Source organism: Vanacampus margaritifer, chromosome 15 (genome assembly GCF_051991255.1).
Source record: "Vanacampus margaritifer isolate UIUO_Vmar chromosome 15, RoL_Vmar_1.0, whole genome shotgun sequence".
Classification (NCBI taxonomy): Eukaryota; Metazoa; Chordata; class Actinopteri; order Syngnathiformes; family Syngnathidae; genus Vanacampus; species Vanacampus margaritifer.
In genome coordinates, this window is record NC_135446.1 from 19,423,476 (window position 1) to 19,445,515 (window position 22,040).

Sequence of the window (22,040 nt, forward strand, 5' to 3'; positions counted from 1 at the left end):
ACTAGCTCATGGTTAGCCAGTTAGCTGCTAACCTGAGGTCACAACAGCCAATACTACGCTCTGATTCCTTGACACCCACGTCACTCACCAGGTCAGACCCCGCCTTTTAAATCCACACACTCTCAAAGTCACGGATATACAGATAATCGAAGTGCTTCCGTGTGGCATGCGTTTTATTTTGACGGCACGCCAGGTGTTGCAGTGGCATGTGTCCGGCGCGGGGTTCCGCTCCTTTTCATCAACCCTGACTCCGTCTCCGCCGCGTTTCTCTTCCAGACAATAGCGCCTCTTGGGACGCTCGCCCTTCAGCCTCTCCAAGCCTGCCGGAAGTAGCCGCGCCGCTGGACAGCCTTTCGGCGGCGCCGAGCGTCGGGAGCGATGGCGGCCGGTCCGCCCGCGAGGGACGCGTTGGCGAGGAGCGCCAAGCCGCGCCAGGACGCTCCGCCGAGAGAATTCCCGGAGAAAGCGGCTTTCCCGCCACTCCCGCTGTGCATGCGAACGGGAAGAGCAGGCTGGGCCCGGAGCCCGGGCGGGAATCGGCGGCCAGGAAGTCCGCCGTCTCTCCGGGGCCCTGGAAGATCCCCGGATCGGACAAGCTTCCCAGCGCACTGCGTGCGGGAACGTCGGGCAGATAACGGATCGGCCGACCGAGGGAACCGGGACCGCTCCTCGACTCCTCCTTGTTTTATTTATTGGACTATGGACTAAATTATTGGACACCCTCCACCTTAAGAACTGGACGTTCATCCACTTGTGTTTGGAGAAATCAGCAGAACTGAGAAGCAATCAAATGTAAGCAGCTTTTTATACGACAACTCGGACACAATGGGGTCTATTCTATCGGACTTTGCCTTAACCGGACTGCGTGGGCCCAACAACAATCAGCGTGTAAATAAGACAGAAGGCTGAGAAACGGCGCCGAGGAGGGCATGGAGTGCCTTAGGAAAGGAGCGAGGGGCAGAGCGTAGATGTTTTACAAAGGCTGCTAGTAACCATGACGACCATACATGACGTACTGTGAATTTGATTATGTCGCGAGCTTGTGTGCTTTTTTTGTCCCGCAGGTCCTTAAGTGTGCCAAGATGGCTTCGCTCTTGTGCATTTTTTGTACAATCTAGTCCACGCCATCAACAGTGTTATAAAGCAAAAGAAGTCCTCTCGGTTGCCACGGCGATGAGGAACCGTCAAGCACAACATGGGAGCGTCTGTCTTTTTCATCACTTTTGTTGGGCAACAAAAACCAAAACGTGTGTGTGTGTGTGTGTGTGTGTGTTTGTGTGAATGTATGTGTGTGTTTTGATGACACACAGCTCAGAATCACTGTGTAGTGTAAAAAAAAAAAACTGAAAAAAAAGAAAAACATGACTCGGTGTTCAATCGGCGGTCACCAAGACTTGTAGGTATGTGGAGCAACTATTTTTATGATGAAAAATGCAGCACTATGAAGATATTAACTTTTTTTTTTCTTCAAAGAAATCTTGTATGATACTCTGATGAATAAAATAAAGCATTGACACTATAGTAAAGCAATGTACAAAGTTACTGTGCCAAACTTAGGTTAATTCATTATGAATTCATTTGCCGAATTAACCGGGGTGATTAATTACATAGCAATTATTTTTCATTTACCTGAAGCACTTCTCTGTGTGCATACCAGGAAGTTAATATTAAATTTCAAATGGAGTTCTGTTCACATTTGTGATTACTCTATTGCATCATACGCTATGTTTAAGCTTGTAGTGTGTGCAAAAAAATGCATATTTTAATACAATATTGCATTATTATAGTACAGGGGATAACGAGGCATTGTACATTTGAATGGTTGTAGCGTCCACGTTTGTCCACAAGAGGGCGCGCTGAATGAAAATGTCGTCATTGTCTTCCCCTAAATGTCCACTGGAGGTCGACGTTGACACATTTGTAGACCGCTCGTCACCTTACCTTGTCACGTGAGACGCTTTTATTAGTCACAATGTTCATTTCTATTTCAAAGGCGTCGACTGTGTTGTGAAATGCGTGTAACACTTTGTCCTGGTGTGGTTTACCGTCATCACACTCAACTTCCTCTTTTTTTCACTTTGTTTTTATGTTTTCGTACTTCCCTCCTTCAAGTGTTTGTACAAAAAAAAGGGGGTCATGTGGGTTAGTCAAAGTGCTGGAAAAACATCTTGTGGGCAGCATACTTACATGCATTGCTTTCAATCTAAAAACAAATACAGCCCCCAAACGTTGGTTTATAATCCAAAAATCCTTATAATCCGCACGTTGAAATGACTCATAACTTGTTTGACAGGAAGAAACAGCCTGCGTAGGTATTTCATCCTGACTGTACTCTTCTCAGACGTCATCTGCAGAGGTGACTGGGGTTCTGAAGCCCGAATGGGGCCTTCTTGAGTGATAGGTTATCTTCACGGGGCCTGCTTTGTACAGATACATGCCTGCACATATGCGCATACTTGACATTCTTCAGACGCGGCTGCTGCTGCTCAGGCTGTTCTGCCGCGCACCCGTCATGACGTCATCTTCGAGGAAGCTCTTAGGTGATCCCACGACTACTGGTCCTAACGGCACCATGAAAGACAAAAATTTGATTCTATTTAAAGGAACACGTGAATGTCTGAGGGTTGTGTACACGTGACAATCTTTCTATCGGTGACATTTAAAAACAAACCAGCAGGATTTTCAGGCAATTACTGACTATTAACTCTTTGACTGCCAGACGTTTTCAGAAAAGGGATGCCGTGGGCGCCAGCCGATTTAACTCTTTGACTGCCAAAAACGTTAAATAACGTTTAGTAAAATCCTAGGGAGGAGTGCCAACGACGTTAAAAGACGTTTGTTTCAAAACAGAGGTGAAACTAACCATTTTCTATTGTTGATTACTGAAAAACGGAATAAGGTAGAAACAAAACTTTTTTTCTGATGAAAGATGAGAGTCCAATCTTTCATTTGGTCGTATGTGTGTTTCCATAGTCCAAACACATAATTTTCTGTGGACCTTGAAAGATCAGTCAAAATGCTTAAATCGGCTGGCACCCACTGCATCCCTTTTCTCAAAACGTCTGACTATTATACTGACTATTAATATATAATCCAATTTAATCTAATTCATCTGACCTTTAAAATCCAAGTGTTTATTCTTAAAACCCAAAATAAAATGGTGTAGTATAATTTACGTGGCTCAATTTTGTTTTTGGCACACGCCGAATTAACCACAGTGAACTACAATAGCATATTACCACAGGTAATTGTGGTTTTCTATCTTCCAAGGAACGCCTCCCGTGTCCTCACCGAGACTTGGTGGAAATGTGTACGACATTTGGTCGCGTCAGCCAAACAGACAAGAGGCAAGGGGCGGGGCCACGGGTGGGGTGACACGTACTGTACCCGCGCATTCAGCGTTGAGCTGGGCGGGCGGACACCACATTTGTCGGGGCTGGGCTGAGGTTTTTGTTTTTTTTTTCTTCCTCCGCGACGGTTGTGGGAGCATCCGAGTTGGTCGAGGGGGGCGGCCGGTGGGAGGAGGCAGAGACCGCAGCTGCCGCACCGCACTGCCTCTTTTGACAGGCGCGAGAGGACGCAAGACAGCTCGCCGCTCATGGCTACGGTAAGAAGCCGTTTCGGCTGCCGATTTTCCGCGGCGAACGGCGGCTCGTGTGTCGAGTGTCGAGGCGGGGGAGCGGCGGCGATCCGAGGCTCGTCGCCACCCCACCTCGGAGCATCTTCGGTTTTTGTCGGCTGTGTGGCACCCACGCCCCTCGTGGGACTAATATATGCCTTTAAAATGCTACTTTTTAACACCCTGCGTCGTTTTAACGGCTTTTACGAGTGGTGTGGGTACCACGGAGGGCCGGAGGAGAGAGGGGCGGACGTGGAGCGTACGTATCCGCTTTTGATGGCTGAGCGGCGGGTGACTCGAGAAGCAGCCAGCCGCCGGGGGTTAGCTCGCAGTCGTTAGCTACGAGCACACCGGAAGCGATGAGGTTGGCCTCCACAATGAAACATCCACAACCTGGTTAACACTGCAGTATCATTTAAAGTTTTTCATGTTTTATTTTTACGCTCGCGTCTTCAAGTTGAGTCTCAGTTCTCGTTTGAAACTGAAGTTAGCCAGCGAGCCGCTTTGTCATTTCCTGTCAAAGTCGCACCGCCACTTTGAAAGCTGCTACGTCCATAATTATTAGTTTGGCTGGAACTACGACTACAAATCATAATATGAGAATAATTAACATAATAATGCAGGTTAAGCATTCTTTCGGTTTTTATTTCCTCGGCGCTCGTATTCTCTGAACAAACCGGAAGTTCGCGTTGTTTACCACGTCTGCCTTTATGAGTTTGAATGGGATTATTTGGGCTAAATGACAACTAAAAATCATGATGGGACGTTGCTTATGTTTAAATGATTATGTAACATCTGTTATGCGTGTTGCTCGAATTACTTTGTATTTTTTAAGATATTTGGGGAAGACTTTGAAACAGGAGTAGAATTCTTCCCATGTGGCAAATTCCCGTCGGTCACCTTGCACCGCCTCCCCAGAACGCATGTGTGCTTTTAATAACCAGAGAGGGGCACTACACGGGTGGCACGACATTGAACCCCGACGTAGAAGGGCGTGGCGTTAATAACGTGCCACCAGCCAGTGATGGAGAGGCCCGATGGGACCAATGATCATCACTCACTGGCTGTCATCCAGTCCTGTACGTGAACCTGAGTTTGAACCGTGCTAATGTATAGACATGAGTCGCCTACTCTGCTAATTATAGCATGTGAAGTCTTGGCCAAGCCGCTAAAGTCGTGTTTGTACCCTAAGAAGGGCGTTTTTTTTGGAAATGTACTGGCAGCAGATGATGATGTCAAAGGGTTGAGTCGCTTTGACAATCTTTAACCTGACTGTAAATGAATTAACACAAAAGCAACATAGGGATCAAGGGATCAGCATCACCTATCGTAGAACATGATGAGCCTTTCAAAAGGATTATCGGGTGGAGATTTACCACATGCAAGATGATCTGACAATACTGTACTTAGAGACAATGTCATGAATATCCCGACAGTACTGCAATTTTCCACATTTCAGCAAAAAAGTACACCAAAGTGAAGCAGAAGAAAACGACAGTGATCACCAACCGCAACATCCTTTTAGGAAATTAAACATCAGATTCTCCTTCGAGACCTTTTGGCCCCAGCGGGCCAGTGTGGATTTCTCAGTCCTGGCCCGACGGCAGGTGTAATTACAGCCGTGCCGGCAAGATGTCCGCCATGCACGCTGCCGTGTTGTTAACATGAGCCGCTTTCCGGAGTCAACTCTCAGACATTTTGATGACTCAGGATTAACATTTGAATAACTACTATAATAGTTTGTTTTTAAAGAAGCATATATTTATTTAGAAAACTAAATTGATTTTATTTTTATTAGGTTTTATTATGTACAGCACATTGTTACAGCAGCAGGTGTTTTTAAGTACTAGAAAGAATACAGTTGATTTGAATAGTTAACAAAAATGTCCCTAAAAAATACTTGAATTAAGATGTCAAAAAGAAAGTGGGCTAAGACAATTTTCATCAATTCTTCAAAATCAAAGCATAAAATATATGTATATATATTTTTAAATTATAGCACAAAAAAAATTACACGTCAGATTTTTTTGTATTTTTAATCAGATTTTTCATATTTCATTTTTTTCCAAAATTGAGAGCAAAAACAAAATGGAGACATAGCTGGACTTAATTTTATTATAACATGTAATTGGTCCTTTAAAAACAAAAGGTGGTCCTAAAATTTTATCACGAAAAATGTAGCTTTTATTTATTTTTTGTGCATTTTTTTTAACTGTCACTGCCATCGACGGCTATAAATGTCAAAAATTTATTTAACTATTTGTATTTAATTTTTTTTCCACTTTTGTTGAAAATCTAGATTTTTTTATTGTACATTTAGTTTTGTTCATAAAATTATTTGTGATTAATCGCGAGTTAACCAGTGAAGTCATGTGATTAATTACGATTAAAAACTTAAATCGCCTGACACCCCGAATTTTTAATAATATTTTCTTTCTTTCTTTTTTTATTCATTCACAGCCATTGACGGCTATAAACGTCAAAAATTCATTTGAACTATTTCTATTAGTTTAACATTTTTTTCCACTTTTGTTAACAAGAGTATGAAAACCTATATTTTTTTTATTGTACATTTAGAACATATAAAATGTGTGATTAATTACAATTAAAAACATTTAATCACCTCTTGCCCCTAATTTTTAATAATCTTTTTTTTTTTTTTTTATGAATTTATGGCAGTTAATGACGAGATTTGGACCTTTGTTTCATTGAATACCTTGCACCCTGTTGTCCTTCTTTTGGCCTCAAACCCGTTGACAGCACGTCTGTTGGTCACAGCCAGGCAGTGCGCGGCATTTTGCCTCCCATGCCTCCTAGCTAATTATATTACAAGGCCCATCCGTCACTAAAAGCAATCCGTTTTTCTTTTGGACATGCACGTCATACTCATTGCTGTCATCTTGACTTAGCATTTGTCTGACTCTTTTCAAGCCCCCCCCGTTATAGAAGTGACTTCCCTTCAATCTCGCCGCCGCCGGCTTTCAAGCGTACTAACGCGATCGTGCGAGCCTTCCATTCCCCCCCCCCTGTCCGCCACCACTCTCGCCGGCTTTTGTCCGTCCGTAATGCTCTCAGCTTGAGTGCATCTGTCGAGCTCGGCCGTAGCCCCCCCCGCCCCCCCACACGCACGGCCCCGCCGGGCTGACCCGCTAATGGGAGGGCCCGAGGCATCAATGCATGACCTTAGGTTGCAAAAGTACTCGAACTCTCACTGTTCAGTTGGCGCCTTGAAGTCAAAACTCGAAACACTCCTGGATTGTGCTTTAGACCAGTGGTCTCCACCACGGAGCGGTTCATATATGTCCACAACTTTGGCGGACCGGCAACCCAGTGGGTTGGAGGGTTTGCTTGGCTGTTCGTCGGCTGATTAATAAAAGGCTACGACAACAAACGCAAGTCCACTACCATAACAAGGGTAACAAAACGCGACCGAGATAATTAGCATCTTGACATGTGTCAAGAGTCCGTCGTAAACAGAGAGAATCTGGTCACTTTTCAAAATAAAATATTTTTAAGCCTCAGCTAATCAATTAACCGGAAGTACAGTATTTTTTTTTTTTATTCTTTCAACTGTGTGGCCCGCCGCGGCCCGGTCCAAAGGTGCCCACAGCCCGGTACAGGTCCGGTGGTTGGGGACCACTGCTTTAGACCGTCTGGATTTTTATTTAGATGTGTGCAAGTTTCAGCGGAGGCTCAATCAAACAGCCTTTCAAAGAGGTGTTGTAATTTAATACAGCAGGCGACAAGCAAGCAAGCAAACAGCCTTGTTAGTTCTGTGGGCGGCGCTTGTTCCCGCGTCGAGCGTTCGGGCCAACCTGCCGGGAATCTGTGCGAGGGGGCGGCGGCAGATACCACATACCAAACAAGATTTGACAAACGTGCCGATGTCAGGCCGCCCTTGGAAAAATGTAAAAACACTCGGGCAGATAAAAACAGGGACAGCAAAAGCATGAATTATTCGCGATCCCTCGAAAGATTTGTTCAAGCAAGATGTGCCAAACGTCTGTTACTGTTTGAAGGAAAATCAGATGATGCGGAAACAAACCCGCCATAAAGTCCGATTTTATGGACTTTTTATGGAATCTGCGTTTAAGGTTCATGTTATTGACCCCAGCTTGTGGCTACGGCCCGGCTGGATCGCTTAAGAGGCGTCGTTGGTCCCAGAGGAACTGGCCGCCTGATTTATCGTATCGAGTCGGCCCAAATAAAAACGCTCCATTACTGAGCGGGATATGATCTAATTAAACGAGAGGGCGGGGCTGGAGTGCATCGCGTGTCACCGGGAGACGACGGAGAGAGGCACAACTGGGTCGGGTTCCGCCAGGCACCTGAGGCTAAACGAGTCCGCCGTTATCCATATTTGCATTGCGAGCCCAACGGGCGCCGCCCTCGCTTAAAACGGGTCGTAAAGAACAAGTGGCAGGATTTGCGGAATATTTGGTTATTTGGTTGGCATCGCCGTTGTTAAATATTCTGGGATTGTTCCTGTGATCTTCAGAATCGTTGTGAAAACCGGAACCTCATCGGGGAGCAAGCAGACGCTCGGAGCAGACTGTCGGACATGGCGTCCGTGGCCGAATACTACGTCGGCAAGAACGTGCTGATCACGGGGGCCACCGGCTTCATGGGCAAGGTTCTGGTGGAGAAGCTGCTTCGCTGCTGCCCGGGGGTGCGAGCGCTCTTCCTGCTGGTGCGACCCAAAGCCGGCCAGTCCATGCAGGAGAGGGTGGACGACATGATGAAGTGCAAGGTGAGGTTGAAAAGTTGAGCCCGCCGTCGGTCCAAAAATACTTTGACGCCTTGACGCTGACTGAATGGAAAAGTTGACGGAGCGCAGGCTAGGTGGCGACTGCTCGCCACCCTCATCTGGTTTAACAGGCTTTGGGACATTTGTCTCTAGAACTGTGGATTTAAAGTGGAAGTCAACCTTAAACATGACTTGACAATAATGTTATATGTGACCTCACTCGTCAAAACATGAAACATTGTGCAATATGAGTTATGAAGCAAAATCTAGCCGTTTTTTTTATCCTTCTCAGGGGGCGGCCATTTTGCCACTTGCTGTCGACTGAAGATGACGTCACAGGTGCTCAGGCGACCACCAATCACAGCTCACCTGTTTTCTAAAGCTGAGCTGTGATTGGTTGTTACTTGAGACCTGAGCAACTGTGACGTCATCTTCAGTCGACAGCAAGTGGCAAAATGGCCGCTTTCTGATATCGATCAAATCTGTTGGATTTTGCTGCTTAACTCATATTCCGCTGCCACAATATTCACCAGAATATTGCATTTAGGGGCTGTGTAGAACATATTATCATTAAAAAAAAAATTGGGGGGGGGGGTTTGACTTCCCCGTTAAGTAAAAGTAATATAGATGGACTGGCCATCTGGCATTCAGGGCAGATGCCCGGTGGGCTGGCGTCTTTTGGGGCAGATGCAGTGCTTTTCATTTATTATTTTCCAAAATGCCAGGGCCGCTTTTTTTTATTCTTTTTTTTGGGCCAGTCCAGCTCTGAACATAGAAAAAAAGCATTGATTCAACTCCTTTATGCCTCTAAGTCTTTTCTATGACATGTCATATGTTTAAAAACGTACAAATTATTTTTGACGTAAGGAGAACAAAGTACAATTGTATGTTTCCTAATGTAAAGAGTAAGACTAAAAAAATACTAACACTGCTGTTTGAGTCAAATCTTCATTCAAAACATCTTGAAAACAACAACGGGACCGAACTGTTGCAAAACATGTCGTTCATAGCTGGGGAAGCGATCAGAAAAAAAGTGTCTGTCATGTATAATCATCAGCCGTTGCTGTGGTGACTAAAAGTCTGTTCCGGGAGAACAAGGACAAACAGGTGGTCAGGCAGTCGAGGAGTGGGCGGGGCGGCAAAGCGCGACTCATCAAAGTCCAGGAATGACGTCGGGCAAGTTGGGCCCGCCATCGTTATTACCAGGGACTTGTTAACCTGCCGTCCTTCGATGTATAGTATCCCGCCTTTGCAGCTGTTGCTAGGTAACCGCCACAGATCCCGTGCGGCGGCGCATTCCAAGCGACACTGGAAAGTAACGGCCCGATCTGAATGCCATTGTTTCCGTAGCGTGCCGCCCGTGGGCCCTCGCTAGCTCGTCCTGTCAGGCGCCTGACGGAGGCGTCGCTTTGCTTTGCGGAATGCCATCCTGCCGCCCGCCGCATACCGGAGGCTCTGTGCTGCTGCCGCGTTGGCAGTAGAATTTAGCGGGTATTTGGCAGATCATCTTCGTCCTGCCGCCGACGAACATTTTGTGTTCCTGAAGAGGTTGGCGAGATAGCGGCCATTAAATAATGCATTTGTCTGCGCTAGCGGCGTGACAACATCAGAACACGGAGACTCAGTGGAGATGCAAGCCACGTCACACGCCCGCAAAAAGGTCGGGGAGCGGATGCCGGCGCCGTCGGGCCGCACCTGATGCGGATCCTGTTGCATGTGACGAGAGAGTAGTTCCTCCCTGGGGAGACGGTCAAAGGGGAGCCGGGTGCGAGTCTGTGTAATTAGGCCGCACATTATCTCTAGTTTCGGAAACAAATTGGCACACTGCGTGTCGCTGGTGGAGCTGTTAAGCTTCGGACACAATTGTTCCCGCTCTCCGCACCTATATGAGGTTATTCTCCGCACCCATATGAGGTTATTTCAGGTTAATTGTTAGGATGACTCTCACACCTTGCGCTACCTCTCTAAGAGATCAGCGTGGAACGTCAGGCTGGAATGAGATCCCACCGGCATTTCAAGAAACTGCGTTATTTGCGCGTCTCTAAACGAGAGAGGAACGTCCAAAGGCCATCTTGAGGCGGTTTTCCTATAACAACTCGTGTGACACGCTGAGCTGATTCTTTGGCGCCGTCAGTCAGGACAAAGAGACTGAAACCTGCTGGAGGACAAACCCGTTCTGTGTGCTCACCTCGTAATTCACCGGGGCTGTCAAGACGTCGACCTTTGAGTGCTTGTATTGTCTAAGTCAAACATTTTTGACTGAGAGGTTGGACGTGATAAGCGATGGCCACTTAACCCCGACCGCCTTCCATACTTAAGAGTAGGATGACGAGAGAGTTATGTAATGTTGGGGTGTGCCAAAAAAATCGATTCTCATAAGAGTCACGATTTCTCATTGAGTATGGTTCAGAATCGATTTTAAATGTCGCCAAATCGATTATCTTTAAATTAGCTTACATTCCCTTGCCCTTGTTTGTGTGTGCCTTTATTGGGAGCGCTGTTCATGTTGTACACGATTTGACCACTTGGGGTGTGGTTCCGCACGTTCTGATACACTGTTAATTTGTAGCCACATTAGAGAGTAGAAGGAAAAAAGTCATGATTCAGTTATGTCAGTAAAAGTCTTTTTTTTTCTTTTTTTAGCGTAGGAAGAGCATATGCCGGTGAGTAATGTTAAGATGCTTCTCTGTAAACATTCCTGAAGCGTTTTGTGTGAATAGTCGTTCTTTTGAGTGATAAAAGTGCCGCGAGTAGCGCGCTAATTAGCATTAGCGAGTCAGACGGGAGTAGATCATGACGATTCTTTGCACATCAATAAATTGAAGCAGAAATCATTGTCAATCAAATCGTTCAGAATGAGAAATTGATTCTGAATCGAACCGCAGACCCAAAAATCAGAATCGAATTGAATCGTCAAAGATTCCCACCCATAATGTAATGCCAAAAAATGCCCGGTACACGGAAATAACAAATGGTTCTTCTTCAGAAATGTCTATATCCAACCACTTTTCTTTTTCTTTTTTCTCTCGACGTAGTATGAAGGAATTCCAATAATATAGAAATCACACGATGTACCATCACAACAACCACAAGTCGACTACTGAGGGCACATATGTAACGTGATCACCTGCAACCAATGACGTAACGGGGCATATCGTGACAAATCTTTTGAGTCGGGTGTCTTGACCTCTCGCCAAACTCCTGGGGTTCGATCGAACCCGGGTCTACATGCACCGACCTTGTCGAAGGCCCGCGAGCGAGCACATGACTGCAGGGGCGACTGTGTGGCGCTATTGTTTGTCAGCGACTGGCACCAAAGAGCCCGTTGACAGTCCCACAGCGTCGCCCTTCTCGCACAAAGGCCGTCGTTGAAGCCCCCGCCGTCATCCCCCTCCCTGCGTGACCCCGATAACCCGGCCGCCATCTTTGCGGGCGACTCCCCTTACCGCAAATCGCGGTCTGGCGTTTTAACACGACATGCCTGCTCAGTGCCAGCTGCTTGCTCGTAACGTTAGCATTGCATAACGCTTAGTGCTGACAACCCCCCCCCCCCCACCACCACCACCACCACTCTGTCCGGCTGCGTTTCCAGCCGATGGCCTTACTACGGCGCAGCGGGAGATGGATGCGGCGTGCAAACAGCTGTCGGGGAGGCGGCGTTTCATAAGCATCCTTTTTTCTTCTCCACCTTCTTGTGCTGCTGCAGCAGCGGGAAAGCATCCGACTGCTTCACGTCACCCTCGGCAACCGTCTCCGCCCGCTGTGTTCACAAAATGCATTTCTCCGGCGGAGGCGGGATTGTGTGCACGCAGGGTTCACTTAATCCCTCGCCGCGTGTCGGAATGCCGCCCCGCGGTCAGACGACAGAAGCGTACACAGGTGTGCTTGTCCCGCTGGAAATAATCCACGCGCTTTGCTGACGGGAAGTTTCGATGCCGATTAGCATTAGCCGCCGTTAACTACAGAACTCATCATGTGACTTTTGAAGGATCCAAACCCTCAAAAGGCCTCTCTTTGTGGGGACGCACTTTGGTGAAAGGAAGGCTGACTCACCTGTGCCAGTCATCCGGGAACCACGGTGCTTACCAGCATTCGTCTGAACGCTGACTCAGGTTGGCAATACCCACTCGACGTATAATAGCTCCATTTGGTCACAATCAAAAGCACAAACCTACTGGAATTGAACGTCATCCGGCAGATTGACTCACTGAGAAATTTTGAGCATTGTGTGAGGCTTGTGTGTGACTGTTGATCAAAAGGTGCGGTAGTACAGGTACGCTAACTTCTGACGTTTGGAACCTCACTCCATTACTGCAGTAAGAATAATTTAATTTAATTAGACATCTTTTGTCTTTACTTCTTGATGGAACACAGGCAGGGCGAATTCTGTCAGCCTTTGTAACCTCATTTTATTACACCTATTTGTTCTATAACTGCTGTGATTTTTACCATCATAGTTGCAATGGACTTGTATCTACAATTTTGAGTTCAATTCTCACGAGGATACAACAGAGCAAATTTTTCTAGCATTGGGGAACCTCACTCCATTTCACCAATTTGTTCTGTATGTTTTGCCATAATAGTTGCAATCGTCCTTTATTAGTCTCCATTTGAGTCCCAATTGTCGCCAGGGTGCCAAGACGCTAACATTCGCAGCCTGTGGAACCTGGCTCCATTAAATTTCTCTCATTCACTCTCAGCCATTTTAACTGAAGCAACCCTCTTCGCTCCCGGCTGTTTTACTGGATTTTGACAGATTTTGCAAGGCCCACATAATATTGTGTTCTATTGCTATAAAAACATTGGACCTACCAAAAAAAAGATAAGAGTCTCTTCTTTCACCAGAAAAAAAAAACTTATATTTGTATATGTTTCCTTGTTGCAGCAATTAGCATTAAAATATAGCTAAGTTTCATAATTATTCACAAACCTGTTCAAAACACTGGGGAAAAGAACTTTTTGCAACATGGCCCTGGTTGATCTCTTATACTCTGCTGCCACCTGCTCGCAGCAATTAGCATTAGCTAAGTTTCATCCTTATTCACAAACTTATTCAAAGCATTGTGGAAAATAGCTTGTCGCAACATGGCCCTGGTTGATCTCTTATACTCTGCTGCCACCTGCTCGCAGCAATTAGCATTAGCTAAGTTGCATCCTCCTTATTCACAAACTTGTTCAAAACACTTGGGGAAAATAGCGTGTTGCAACATGCCCCTGGTTGATCTCTTATACTCTGCTGCCACCTGCTGGGCGTTTTGGTCAAAACTAGCATTAATTCATGCCCTTCCGCAGGCCCGTTTATGCAGTAAGATGGATGTAAATGATGCTCACTCGTAGCCGTCTGTCGTCCGTCGCAGCTTTTCGACCGCGTGCGGGAGGACGACCCGGATTTCCACCGGAAGATCGTACCCGTCAGCAGCGAGCTGACGCAACCGGGCCTGGCCATCAGCCCCGAGGACGCCGACAAGCTGGCCGCCTGCATCAACATTGTCTTCCACTGCGCCGCCACCATCCGCTTCGACGAGCCGCTCAAGTAAATATTCAACATCACTTGGGTTGGGTAGTACAAGTAAAGAGGAAGTGGTTGATCGAAGAGGAAGTGATGACAATGAGGGAGGAAGGGTGAATGAAAGGTCGTAGAGTCACAGTGTCCCGTAATATGGAACAAAACTAATAATTAACAAATTATGAAGTACAGGAGGAGACCTCATTCCTGGCGACCAGTTGTCAGCAAATGATTACTTTTAAAATCCACTAATGAGTAAAGTAACTAAGCTACTTTTAAAGTCAAGTAATCGGTAAAGCAAGTCTATTTTTCAAGGTAACTGTGGCAACACTGCTTTCGACAGACTCGCCGTGCAGCTCAACGTGATCGCCACGCAACAGCTCCTGGGCCTGGCCCGGCGCATGCGCCACCTGGAGGCCTTCATCCACATCTCCACCGCTTATGCAAACTGCAACCGCAAGTACATCGACGAGGTCATCTACCCGCCGCCCGTCGAGCCCTGCAAGCTCATCGAGTCCCTCGAGTGAGTGAGCGTGGGAGGAAACATTTTTGGGATGTTTTTTTTTTCATTTTGTTAATTTTACTTTATTTTTTATGATTTTTAGAGGTGAAATATTTAAATATTTATATATTTAAATTGAGCCATTTTCAGTAGCAAAAAGTTAATATTTTGTACAGAAAGAATTTGGTAACTTCATAATTTTTCATTCGAAGAGCCATGATTGATCGTTACCTACTTCCTCAGCACAGGTGATGTCATCTTCGGTCGACAGTGGAAAAAATTGTTTTTAAAGGTATTAATTGTACATTAACAATGATGAAGTTGTCAAGATGTTTCTGGACAAAATATTAACTTTTTAATGCTGAAAAGGGCTCAATGAATCAAGTATCCCTTTTAATTTTTTATATTTTTTATTTAAGGGATTTTTTTTTGCACTTTTAAGTTTTTGGTGTTATGTTTACTTTTTGGGCTTTTTTTTTTTTTTACTATATTTTTAATTATAAATTTCAATGGCAATGTATTTAATTCTGTGGATTTGTTTTTATTTACCTTTATATTTTAGGTGGCGTTTACTTTTTTTTTTGCCTTATTCATTTTGTGCATTTTTCATTTAATTGTACCTTATTTATAGTCATTAATTTGGTTGATATTAAAATGTTATCGCTTGAATTTACATTTAATTCTACTTTAAATCTCTCCTAAATAATATAATTTTTGGGCCTCATTAAATTTGTGCGTTTGGGCTTTTTTTTTTTCAAATTTTAAAGACATTTAAAAAAGTAATTTAGGCGAGATTTAACTCATTCACTGCCATTGACGGCTATAGAGAAAAATTCCTTTTAATTATTTCTATTAGTTTAACATTTTTTTCCACTTTTGTTAACAAGAGTAAGAAAAAAAAATTGTACATTTAGACCAGGTATAAAATTTGTGATTAATCATGAGTTAACTATTGAAGTCATGCGATTAATTACAATAAAAAAAATGTAATCGCTTGACGCCCTAATTTTAATAACCTTGTCTTTAAAAATATATATATTATTTTAAAAACGAAAAGAAAAGATTATTTTAAAAAAGAAAAGAAAAGATTATTATAAATTAGGTCGTCAGGAGATTATTAATTAATCACATTACTTTAATAGTTAACTCACGATTAATCACTAATTTTATATCTGTTCTAAATGTACAATAACAACTTTTTACTAGGTTTTCAAAAATGTTAAACTAAAGGAAAATAGTTCAAATTAATTTTTGACGTCTAAAGCCGTCAATGGCAGTGAATGAGTTAATTAAATAAATAAACAAAATAAATAGTATTGATATTAAGGATTATGTGGATGTTTTGTGCATTAAATTATATTTATGTTTCAGCTACATAATAACTTTTCTGTACTTATTAATTTTGTGCATTTTTAAAACAATAAATGAGTTTTTTTCACATGTAATTATGTATTTGGCAGCTTCCCGCGCCTTCATGCAGCAACCATCAATAAAATTCCTCCCACGTTTGCTTTTGTTTCCAGGTGGTTGGACGACAGCATCGTGCAAGACATCACGCCGCGGCTCATCGGCATCCGGCCCAACACGTACACGTACACCAAAGCGCTGGCCGAGTACGTGGTCCAGCAGGAGCAGGACAAGCTCAACATCGGCATCATCCGGCCTTCCATCGTTGGGGCCAGCTGGCAGGAGCCTTTCCCGGTGAGCCCCTCGCGTGACCTGCCGCCGCCTCGTTCAGCGGTGTGGATATCGATCTCGTAATCCCGCGCGGCTCCCCGGCGGGTTTTATTTTAAGTGGCGCCGGATTACGGCTTTAATTGCGGCACATGCGGGCCGCAGAGCGGGCGAGGGCGCCACTGTGACAGGGAGAGTTCATTCGCAGGCCATCCGAGAAGACGCTTAAGCTGCTTTCATCCGTCCAGACATCTTCTCCGTTCGTCGCCAAGGCTTTCCTGCCTGTCTGCTGGTGGGATTACGCTTGCGACAGAATTTCAAAAACGGACGAAGGTAGTTGAGTGGTGTGTAGGCTTTAAAAGCAAGTTTCGTTGCGCCTTTGTTACCAAGCTTGTAGACCAAGCAAACAAAATGTTGTTTTGGAAATGATCGGCGCCATCATGGTCTAAACATGAGATATTTTTTTTATCATGCTGCCATGCCAATCTAATCTGCCCCATGGCCTTCGCTATGTGCTCCACAGTTCCGGCACCTGGAAATTGCAGTGTTTATATATGTTTGATGTTAGCATTTTTCCATCTTCTGATTGGTTGGCCTGAGCAAAACAGTCACAGTCAATATTGACCGAACTACATTTAATACATTTAGTATTTGTATTGGGGTGTCAGGCAATTAAAAGTTTTAATCATATTTAATCGCATGACTTCAATAGTTAACTCACGATTAATCACAGATTTTATATCTGTTGTAAATGTACAATACAACGTACAGTTTTCTTACTCAACAAAAGTGGGGGGGGAAAGTTGAACTAATAGAAATATGGCTGCATGTGTTAGTCATTGATACAGTAATTTCATAATAATTCATAAAATTGAGTTAAAATTAAAAAGATGTGCTGCACTGTAAAAAACGACTGTGATATTGATTTGTGTTGTGTTTGTTTTTCTGCCACTAGATGGCATAATTGCTTTTGTGAGACGATAACCGCTCAGTGCATTTTTCTTTTCATATTAAGAGCTATCTAATCTTTAACATGAAGTAACTTTTTTAAATTGTCAAATACAACTTGACCCCAGTCTCCACAAATATATGCATAATTATTAAATGTATTAATTTTACATTTTGGCGTGGACGTGTTGCGACTGGAATTCCACCAGTAAGGGGCGGTCTTTTTTTTTTTTAGTAGCGTTAAAGAAACTTTAAATTAACTCAAAATGAATACATTAATTTTGACACCCCTAATTTATGTCATTTTTTCAGTGATTCTGAACTGCTCATCAGATGATGTATCACGCAACTTTTGTATAGTTTACCTGCTGCTTTCTATAATTAAGCCAAGAACCAATTAAACAAAAAAAAATCATTCATTTTAAACATAAACCTGCGTCAGTGTGGACATAAAGAGTAGGCGAGATAAAAATAAGTCTTGTCCATCATTTGTCAGTCACCTCGTGTTCACATCGGCCTTGCTTCCTTTCCCGTTGCGCACATTATTAGACGCGACACAAGCCTGACTCCGCCTTGGGAGTTCTTGATGCATTTTTAATGGGGTCTAATTGGTAATCACGGCGGCTGCTTCACCCGTCGCGGGAAGTAACGCGATACCGCCATCACGCACGCGGACACACACACGCACGCACGTCTCTCTCCTAACGTCATTGATTGAGCTCCTGTGTTCTCCGCAGGGTTGGATCGACAACTTCAACGGGCCGAGCGGCGTCTTTATCGCTGTAAGTACGACAGCCTTGAACGCGCCACATACGCACACTCACATCGCATTCCAAAAAATATTTTTGTCACGTGTGCGACAGGCCGGCAAGGGTATCCTGCGCACCATGCGGGCCAACAACGACGCCGTGGCCGATCTGATCCCCGTGGACGTGGTCATCAACCTCACGCTGGCGGCAGGCTGGTACACAGCCGTGCACAGGTTGGTTACAGTCCACGATGCGTTCAAAGACCCCGTCAAAGTGCGGGAAATCATAATAACCACTCTTTCCGCACTCTCCCCCCCGCCGCAGACCTAAAACAGCTCTGGTGTACAACTGCACAACCGGCGGCATCAACCCGTTCCACTGGGGCGAGATAGGTACGTATTTTAAAAGTGCAGGTGCATTCTATTTTTAGCTCCCCAAAAATGTCCCAGCTGGCTTTGGGAATTGTGAAGCAAAGGTGGGATTTTTGTGCCCCCTGCTGGGCATCGGGAGCATTTGAAAGGATGCTCATTTAGTTTTGAATATCAAATAAAAATGATGCTGCTTCTCTAATAAGATAACAATGATTGTGCATTTTTATTTTTTTTATATTTATACTGTATGTATGTTTTGTTTTTGTTTGAATGTCTTTATTTTTGTTTTATTACAAAACATGCGAAAAGATAATTGAGGAATTAGAAGGGGTTTGTTGTGAATTTTTATTAAATGTACAGGGTGATGGAGCCCAATTGTGAATAGTAAAAATATGTGATTAACTGAAAATCTCCTATAAAAAAAAAATGGGGGGGGGGGATTATGAATAGGCAGGTGTTTCTGCAAAAAAAAATAAAAAATCTGTGGATAGTTAAATATGCGAATGCCGAACCATGAATATGCACTTTAGTAAGCAAATTTAACCAACTATATCTTTACAATATGCCCTGTGTCGATAAATATGGGATGACGTGCTCGCAAAAAGGTCCACGTGCCATATCATGGATGTGCTAACCAGAGTATTATTGGATGTCATGTCATTAGACTGTCAGATTAGCAAGCGTGCGGGCAGGATATCCGGCTGACATCGTATCAGCGGGGAGGCAGGCCTCCATCTTTTTCTGCTTCCTGTCAGATTAGCGAGCACGCTGGAATTGCTAGCAGATGGCCGGTAGCGGGATTAGGCCTCATCATCACTCATCATCATCATCATCATGAGAGAAAGAGCAGCTAGCATTGTGGCTATTGTGCTCTTGTCTTGTGTTAGATTTATTTCATGCGCATCTTGGAGGGCCTCCAGCCCGTCGTTCCCTCGCATCTGGTCATCTCTTGATCTGTTGCCATGGCAACAGAGGCCCGCTGTTGCGTGCCGTGATGTAACGGGCCGGCAGTCACGTGGCTCCTCCGCGGGCCTGGCTACTCCTCCGGCAGCTAGGAAATGCTCATCCTTTTTTTTTCTTTTTTTCTTTTTTTTTGTGATGTTCCTCCTCAGAGCACCACGTGATGTCGACTTTCAAGAGGAACCCCCTGGAGCAGGCCTTCCGTCGGCCCAACGCCAACATCACGTCCAATTATCTCATCTACCAGTACTGGATCCTCGTCAGCCACAAGTTCCCCGCCCTGCTATATGACTTCATACTGCGCCTGACCGGACAGAAGCCGCAGTAAGATGCCTCCAGGTTCTAGCTGACGCTTAAGGCATCGAGCGGGGGTCAATGGTTCTGATCCCGTCTCTCGTCTTCTCAACCAGGATGATGCGCATCTTCAATCGGCTTCACAAGGCCATCAGCCTGTTGGAGTACTTCAGCAGCCAAGATTGGGAGTGGAGCTCTGAGAATGTCAGCATGCTGATGGCGCAGATGAGCCCGGAGGACCGCAAGGTAGTGTTCACAACACAAAAAACAAAACAGGAAGTGAGATGAAACGGAATTCTCGTATTCAAAAAAAGTCTCAAGAAACCCTACCAAAATAAGACGCTGGAAGTCCACCATTTTCAAGCCTTTTTTTTGTGTGTGTCTTTTTCAGACGTTCAACTTTGACGTGCGCCAACTCAACTGGCCCGAGTACATCGAGAACTACTGCATCGGCACCAAGAAGTACGTCCTGAACGAGGACATGTCTGACATTCCCGCCGCCAGGCAGCACCTGAGGAAGTAAGTGACTCGGAGGGAAAAAAATGTAGCAGAGGTGCAGTAAGGGTGTGTTGTACATGTGCAGCAGCAATTTTGAGTTAGTGGCACCCTCTGCTGGTCGCTTTCGCTTACTACTTTGCTGACAAATATTTGATCAAATCTTATACAGTATGTTGAATCCATTAAAAAAGATTCATATATTTTGTATTATTATTATTTTTAATCAGTATTGTATGTATGATAACTTGGCCAACAAAATTCCCGTTTTGCAGATTGCGGAACATTCGCTACACCTTCAACATACTACTGGTGGTCTTCATCTGGAGGGTCTTCATCGCCCGCTCGCAGATGGCTCGCAACATCTGGTACTTTGTGGTCAGCCTGTGTTTCAAGTTCCTGTCCTACTTCCGCGCATCCAGCACCTTGACCAACTGACGACGCTTCCCGGCCTGGACTCGTACGGGGCGAGACGGGCGCGCCGGCCACGAGCGTCCTCAGAACCCGTCCACCCGCGCCCACAAAGTGTCATTGATTCTTTTGTTTTTCCTTCTCTTAATATATGCAACAGAACGCCTTTTCCCTCGCCGCCGCCACTCTGCATACTTGCCTTCTGCTTCTGTTACTTGAAACGCGACGTTGAGTCGAACTTTTTTTTTTGTGGGACTTCCGAGTGTTGGTGGATATCTGCAGGTCTTCTATAACGTGTACCTACTGCCTTTTTTTCAAGATGACACCACGGAAAAATTGACTTTTTTTTCATCATCCCCAAAATACGATCCGCCAATCTTTCCACCCCCTTTTTGCTCTCTTTGTACTGACACTGAGTTTACTACTTTTTCATCTTTGTACTTGAGTTTAGCGCGGGAGACCTCTGTGGTGTGTTATATACAAAAAAAAAAAGAGTAGGGTTCATTTCTTGAGCCCAGCATTTCCCAACACTTCCTGCAAGAAAGCACACAGATCGTTACAAAGTCTCATTATCGACTTTCTTAATATGGGGATGTATTTGCGTTTAAGGGAAATTAATATAATGTGGTATGCTAATGCATCTTTCTCTAGTAAATAGGAAAAATATGAAGGGTAAAAGTACTCATCCCTGAGGAACACCATTGTCAATCATATGTGGAAAAAATTGAAGAGGGACTAGTACAAATTTCTGCGGCACATTCTCATTGCGGGTGAATAGCAATACGGTCACAGCATGCATCTTGAGGGACACCTTTTTGAATGGTTTTGTGTGAGAAAATTTTAAGGGACAAAGCGTGCATCAATGAGAGACACCTTCACAGAATGATTCCATATGAGTAAAGCAAACTGGGCTAAGTACGCATCTCTGAGGGACACCTTCAAACATGTTTAAACTTAACCCGTTTTCAAACAGGACCTACCGCCATTCTTTTGAGTTTCCCCTTTGTACATGTTCTCAATTTGAAAGATGTGTAAATAGTTATTCTTATAAAATACCAAAAATCATTTGAGAAATGTTCTAAACATGTCTTACTAAAACAGTGTTGTTGACTCATAACAGCGGTGAGCCATGATGAGTTCGGGAGACGAAGGGAACAAAGGGACAAAAGTAAAAATTGTATGCAAAGTCTGTTTCTGTGTTGTGATGTGAGCGCCCTCTTAAGAGGATTACGAGCCAAAATGTCGTCTGGGGCGCGCTGCAGGCCAAGCAACTGTTATTGACGACAATGACCACAAACATGACCAATGACTTAATCGAAAATCATCAGATGTCATATTCACCAGCGTCTGTTGTTCCATGCTTCATTAAGTGTGAAATAAATCAGACAAGAGAGTGCACAAAGTTGCAGTCCACTTTTGTACCGGCGGACGCTACATTAGGAACACCTGCCTTATGTGGGTTTAATGTCATTTTTTTTTAATGGCAGGTTTATATATGTATGGTTTTAATAAATAGGTGCAGGTGTACCTAGTGAAGTGGCCAATGAGTGTATTTTATGTGTGGTTTTTTTTTATTATATTTTTTACAGATGGAAGTTTTCCTAATAAATTCCTATAATTCACGTTAATAAATGCAGTCAATAAATACAATGTATTTTAATTAATTTTAAAATGTTTAAAATCTCCAGTGTCCTTTGCTACTGCTCCTGGATATTTTGTTAATGTTTTCCTTAATTAAAAACAATTACAATAATTTAGTAAAAT

General features: G+C 44.3%; 2 protein-coding genes across 6 annotated transcripts in view; both read left to right on the forward strand.

Moving 5' to 3' along the window:
• Positions 1–1,526, forward strand: part of magi2a (membrane associated guanylate kinase, WW and PDZ domain containing 2a) — an 80,638-nt gene extending 79,112 nt beyond the window's left edge. For 4 of the 5 annotated variants that reach the window (XM_077543479.1, XM_077543484.1, XM_077543480.1 and 1 more), the window contains one exon: positions 277–1,526. In XM_077543479.1, coding sequence (XP_077399605.1) covers positions 277–635 — 359 coding nt within the window. In that variant the 3' untranslated portion in view covers positions 636–1,526. The remainder of the gene's footprint in view (positions 1–276) is intronic. The other variant, XM_077543482.1, reaches the window with a different exon arrangement.
• A 1,871-nt stretch (positions 1,527–3,397) lies between these two features.
• Positions 3,398–21,820, forward strand: LOC144034603 (fatty acyl-CoA reductase 1). Its single transcript, XM_077543489.1, has 12 exons — positions 3,398–3,607; positions 8,118–8,369; positions 13,724–13,899; positions 14,216–14,395; positions 15,898–16,075; positions 17,734–17,778; positions 17,860–17,978; positions 18,070–18,137; positions 19,229–19,400; positions 19,487–19,616; positions 19,762–19,889; positions 20,141–21,820. Exons 1-12 carry the CDS (start codon positions 3,599–3,601, stop codon positions 20,301–20,303), a joined length of 1,620 nt encoding a protein of 539 aa, XP_077399615.1. The 5' UTR covers positions 3,398–3,598; the 3' UTR covers positions 20,304–21,820.
• Positions 21,821–22,040: the final 220 nt, after the last annotated feature.

Excerpts from the sequence above, each read along its gene's own strand:
- LOC144034603 (XM_077543489.1), top strand. Across the intron at positions 19,401-19,486 it reads CTGACCGGACAGAAGCCGCA|GATGATGCGCATCTTCAATC; the intron begins GTAAGATGCCTC and ends CTTCTCAACCAG. Across the intron at positions 19,617-19,761 it reads TGAGCCCGGAGGACCGCAAG|ACGTTCAACTTTGACGTGCG; the intron begins GTAGTGTTCACA and ends TGTCTTTTTCAG.